The 6,287-nt window shown below is 45.6% G+C and overlaps 1 protein-coding gene across 1 annotated transcript in view; it reads left to right on the top strand.

The window, feature by feature from the left end:
- Positions 1 to 1,702: 1,702 nt before the first annotated feature.
- LOC149260984 (uncharacterized) overlaps positions 1,703 to 6,287 on the top strand; it is a 67,353-nt gene continuing 62,768 nt past the window's right edge. Inside the window, exons 1-2 of the mRNA XM_089366976.1 lie at positions 1,703 to 2,897; positions 3,421 to 4,801. Coding sequence (XP_089223102.1) covers positions 1,703 to 2,897; positions 3,421 to 4,801 — 2,576 coding nt within the window. The remainder of the gene's footprint in view (positions 2,898 to 3,420; positions 4,802 to 6,287) is intronic.

The following is a 6,287-nucleotide window of genomic DNA, read 5'->3' as shown; positions in this document are numbered from 1 at the left end:
AGTTATGCTATGCCAATTTTTACTCTATCTTATTTGACATTGTAGGTACAATGTGATACCATTTTGGCATAAAAATGTGAATACATATCTCGCTGCGTTAACTATAGAAGAAGCAAATTTTCCTGTGAAATGCATTAACCTTTACAATTCATACCGATCACAATATGCAAAATTATGTAATGTAGATTACATTTAGGAATACCAAAACTTTGTCGGGTCATTACTATACAAAGTGCAGTCTTGAACTTCTAAATTGGCAATATGTCTGTCCACAAAATGAGCTTGTATACATTTACATATTAGAAGCACTGTAGGGAACGACCACCATCCACTTTCCTCTGTGCTAAAATTCCATTCATGTAAATTATGTGGCCCTCTAGAAGAAGACTTGATTTGATAATAGTAACATCCATAGATCAAAGTTGTCACGACATTTCACGACTAGCAGAATGACCAACGAATACATGCCAGTAGGTAGCAAATATCAACATACAAATATGTAAAATAGTTCAACAACAACATCATCAGGGAATTAATGTTAATGTGGGGGATCTCGAGTGCAGGCATTATAAAAATGACGAGGTTTGTCCTTATAACCTCAGTTGGTGCTGCAAACACAACTCTACAAATGAAAGGGATTTTAATATTCACGTCCCTTCTTATGGAGGCAAGTCAAAATATTGTATGAAGTTATTCAGTACATCAGGATGTCCTTATGGTGGGAGGCATTGGCGCGACCCTTGGTTTGGCGCCTGTTCAAACTATACCTGTTGCCACTATGGCACCATTAAGGAAACAACCCGGACCAATTGGTGATCCTAGTGCTACTATCAATGGTTACAAAAATATACTTTGTAATCGATTCAACAACAACAACGCATCACTCAATGAATCTTATATTCCTCAAACTCATCCTCCTTTTCGGCTAGCTTGTGTAGCAGAATGAGAGAAAATCAACTTCTAACAACAGTAACCAAATCTAAGACCTGGGTATGAATATTTGGCTCCATGGTTCTTGCCTAAGGCCATATTTACCATCTTAATTGCATATTATATTACTCACTACTCAACTCAATATATCCATCTAACGAACCAAGAACATTCACCGCATGGTAGGTTCATCACACCTAAGGAGGCCTCGATGGGGCTCTAACGTGACCACAGGCGGGCAGGTGGCATGCGCGCATCCCTGCACCTGCACAGAGATAGAACAAATATTAATCTCAGTAAATCAGGCACCCGCGATAGTTGTTACCCTACCATTTCGACCTGTCGACATCTGTTTACTGTGCGCATGGTCAACTATCTTCCTGGTGGTTTTGGTGGCGGTTTCTGTTAATGGAAGAGATGGATATCGAAGAGGAGGCCCTTGATTATTCCCAGGATCCGTTCGAGGGACAAACCATATTTGGCAGTTGAAGCCCTAACCCTAACATTGACAGTTCTGCTTCTCCTTACCCGGGTTCTTTTCCAATTGTCATGCTTTCGGGATCCTTGGCCTCACCACTGCACTTTGGATCTCTCTCTCTGGAAACCTCGAGACTTGACTGCCCCCCGCTCTCCCCTGGCAGATGGATACTGAAGAGGAGGCCCTTGATTATTCCCAAGATCCGTTTGAGGGACAACCATATTTGGTAGTCGAAGCCCTAACCCTAACTTTGACAGTTTTGCTTCTCCCTACCCAGGTTCTTCACCGATTGTCATGCTTATGGGATCCTCAGCCTCGTCGTTGCGCTTTGGATCTCTCTCTCTGGAAACCTCGGGACTTGATTACCCCCCGCTCTCCCCTGGCACTCTCGATCTCCTCACTGCCATATCGCCTCCCTCTCCTGCATTCGATCTGCTCCCTCTCCATAACCCGACGCCCCCCCTGAGCTCGCCTCCTCCGGTTTCTACAAACCCTAATACCCTCCCTTCGGGTTGTTTCAACTCTCCAGTCATAAAATCAAAAGCGGTGACTCCCCTGAAGGATGTGGGCTCAGATCCATTGACGGAACACCCATCGGCGCCAAGAACAGGGAAGAGAAAGGTCAAGTGCGTGAAGACCTCAGCAAAGGACCTTACCATCACATTTGGTGAAGACATACCAATGGGCGAGGTGGTGGACAAGGCCAACAGAGTACTTGTTGGGCATGTGAGAGGAAGGGCTTACTCAGCAACCAGGCTCACAAATTGGGTAAAAGAGATCTGGGGTGGCATTCTTCAGGAACTCCCAGAGGTTCAGAGCCTGGCTCGGGGTTGGTTTGCCCTACATTTTTCAAAGGCAAACTATACTGATCTGATTCTTGCAAAATACTGGCACATAGAGATGGCACCGGTCCTCCTCAAGCGCTGGTCACCGCTATTTGATCCGAAATGGGAGAAAATTGGAGCAGGACCTATCTGGGTGCGATTACCAGGTCTTCCTCTACAATTCTGGTCTGAAGCGGTGTTTATTAGGATTGGAAATGCCCTTGGGACATATCTGGAATATGATAAAACCTATGTTCAGACAAAAAACCATGCGCTGGCAAGAATCCTGGTTCACTTGGACACGAGGGAGGGTCTGGAAGAGAAGATCACCCTGAAATGGAGGCATTACACCAGAATACAGATCTTGGATTACGAGGGTGTTCCATTCTGCTGTAGAAGGTGTCATAAGGTAGGGCACGTATTCAAGGAATGTCCTCTGCTCGCGAAACCAGCTGATCCCCTCGGCTCTCCACCGCCACAAAAAGGAAAAGCACCTGTGTCGGCAACTCGAGCTCCTGTGTTGGCAATGCGAATCAACATCCCGGTCCCAAAACTATATAACTTGGGTGAATCCTCAAAGGATGCGGAAGAAGCCTACAAGCCGCCCTCGCCCCCTCTGACTCGGGCAAGAGCTGCTACTACTGCAGAGATGGCGCGAAAATCAGGTACTACTCCTTTCTCTCCCCTATCCTCTCACTCATCTTCATTATCACTTTCCGTTGTTTCATCATTGGATTTTATTGCACCTCTGGCTCCTGTTATTACTTGCGCGATTTCCATCCCTCTAACCATCATAGCTCCCTCTTCTCCTATTGTCCATCCGACCCCATCCTCATCTGGGGTTTCGGCCTCTTCCCACTCGGTATTGCCTCACTCCTACAACCTTCACTCTAGGCACATACTGGGTCCTGACTCACAATTTGGGCTGGGGCTAACCTACCCTGGACCCCCTGCACAATCTTCCTAAGGACGTAAATCTTTCCTGACAAAGGCCATTCAGAAAGCTGGTGTCGAGGTTGCATCTGGAAATCTACCATGGAAGGGGTTCTTAGAGCATTGCAAACCCCAAAAGGGGTTCCACCATGAAATGCCTCTCCTTTAATTGCAGAGGTCTGGCTAGTACCTCCAAAAAACTAGCCATGCAGAGGTTGATTGAGAATGAACCGACTGATATCATTATGCTGCAAGAGACTTTGGGAAATGTTGATTCTATTGAGCAAACCCTAATTACCATCAGACCCGGATGGCACTTCCATGCACTGGATGCCATAGGTAGAGCTGGGGGCTTAGCCATCGGATACAATCCCCAGACCATCAACGTATCTGCCACCTGGGGAGGAGTGGGCTTTATAGGTATGGATCTCTTCTCGGCTGAGCTAGGGGAGACCTTGAGGATCATCAATGTATATGGCCCATGCCAGCAGAGAGAGGAATTCTGGCAGTATTTTCTTGGATTAAACTCAACATCTATGGATCAGGTTATCATAGGGGGCGATCTTAATTTCTCCATGGGATATGGGGAATCCTGGGGATCACATGCCCAAGTTGACCCCTTGTCTGATTTCTTTAAGGACATTCTAGACCAGCACCATCTTGCAGACATCCCCATGAACAAGCCTATGCCTACGTGGAGGAACCGGAGAGTAGGGGATGCAGCCCTGGCTAGAAGACTCGACAGATTCCTGATCAAAATCCCCTTGCTTCAAAGATTGACTAGATACAGACAATGGGTGGGGTCAGGGGGAAAATCAGATCATTCTCCTATTTACCTGGAGATTCTTGGACCTGATGCCAAGCCAAAGGCACCCTTCAAATTCAATCATGTCTGGCTCCAAGATGAGGGATATACAAGTTTAGTCAAGGACTTTTGGGTCACCCACCCTATAACAAATCACAGAACAACGGCGGAAGGTTTCTGCCACAACCTTTCTCAGCTAAAACAACTAACCATGGCCTGGGCTAAGGAGAAGAAGGCTAAGGATGATCAGAAGATTTCAGCCATTGAAGCTGAGTTGGAATTATTGTTGGATGACAAGAATCTTGGTTTTACCTCAGCAGCAGAGAAGACCAAGCTGATTGAGCTTGAGAAGCAGAAAGACAAGATACTCAAGGAGAGGGAAGAATCATGGAGACTGAAGAGCAGGGCCATTTGGTTAAAGGCAGGAGACGAAAACACCAAATTTTACCAAAATTTTGCCAAGGGAAGGAAGACTACAAACACGATTTGGAAAATGCCCCTTCCTGATGGAGAGCAAGCTGACAATTTCCGAAAGCTCTCCAGACTGGGCACCTCCCACTTTCGGACTCTGTTTAGATCTCCCCATGAGGCCAATCTAGCAGATATCATACAAGTGGCTGGACTCTTCCCTCGTTTTGTAGGGGAGGAAGAAGCAAATGAATTGATTTCACCTGTCACTCTAGAGGAACTTGAGGGGGTATTAAAGTGGTTCAAAAAGGATAAAAGCCTGGGACCTAACGGGTGGACAATCGAATTCTATTTGGATTTTTATGATCTATTGGCCTTGGATCTTCTACAGGTTGTGGAGGAATGCCGATCATCAGGTAGATTGTATAATGCTATCAACTCTACCTTCATCGCCCTCATCCCAAAATCTGACTCCCCTGCCTCCTTTGATGATTTCCGGCCCATCTCCCTCTGCAACTGCCTTTATAAGATCATCTCCAAAATCATTGCGAATCGTATCAGGCCTATCCTTTCTCGACATATCCTCCCTGAACAATTTTCTTTCCTTGAAGACCGCCAGATTCATGAAGCTATTGGCACTACTCAAGAAGCCATTCATTCCATTCGTGCCCGCAGACTAAAAGGTATCATCCTCAAAATTGACCTGGCCAAGGCTTTTGATCGAGTGAACTGGCTTTATATCAAAATGCTTCTTATCCACCTGGGCTTCCCCCTCTCATTTACCAATTAGATAATGGCTTGCATATCAACCCCCACCTATAGTCTGCTCATTAATGGCTCTGCCTCTCCTTTTTTCCATGCTGAAAGGGGACTCAGGCAAGGTTGCCCACTCTCACCTCTCCTCTTTCTGCTTGTTATGGAATGCCTGAGCAGACTCATTTATCATGAAAAGCAGAATGGCAAATTGTCAAGTTTAAAGATTATTGATCAGTGTTACCTGACTCATCTCCTGTTTGTGGATGATGTCCTCATCTTCTTGGATGGAAGTATTCAAGATTCGATCACTCTTGAAAAGATCCTTGCCACTTTTTACAGAACCACTGGTATGATGGAAAACCACTCAAAATCCACTATTTCTCAGGCATACACTTCTGCACAAGAGTCCAATCTTGCCTTGCATCGATTCCCATATAACCCTCGACCACTTGACCAGGGCTTCAAATATTTGGGTTATTGGATCAAGCCTTTGGGACACAATATAGCGGATTGGACTTGGTTGATCTCCAAACTTGAGAAGAGGATTTCTCACTAGATCCATCGCTTCTTATCCAGAGCTGGAAGGCTGGTGCTTATTATGGATGGCATTAGCCTGGATACCTAGAGGTATTCTAGCTCGTCTCAAGCAAATATGTTGTAGATACCTTTGGAATGGAGGACAGGATAAACGAGTTTTTGCATGGATTAGCTAGGATAATATTGCCATGCCTAAAAAGTGGGGAGGATGGGGTCTTAAAGATCTATCATCCTTTGCACATGCTCTAGCTGTGAAAATGGGATGGACATTACTTACCAAGCATAATCTCTGGACATCTATCTCATACCACAAATACATTTGGCCCCTACAAGTCATGGATTGGATCCGACTGCCTGGTTGGAACAGAACAGGCATCTCATTGGTTTGGAAAGCTCTATTGTGCTCACTCCCCCTCATTCGCAGCCATCTTACTTGGAGAATCAATGATGGAACCAGGGCTCGCATTGGAATGGACCCATGGACCAGTGGAGGGGGGAGATGTTACCTCCCTCGTGAGCTTATTCGATTACTTGATCAACAAAACATAAAAGTAATCGCCCATATTGCGGACCATGAGAATTCATCCATTTTTACACAAGCTTGGAAATCGGCAGC

This window comes from Pinus tabuliformis, chromosome 6 (genome assembly GCF_031772625.1).
Source record: "Pinus tabuliformis cultivar Carrire ecotype Pingquan chromosome 6, CPIR1, whole genome shotgun sequence".
Taxonomy (NCBI): Eukaryota; Viridiplantae; Streptophyta; class Pinopsida; order Pinales; family Pinaceae; genus Pinus; species Pinus tabuliformis.
Note: the sequence above shows the minus strand (reverse complement) of the source record. Positions and strands in the feature narration are given on the sequence as shown.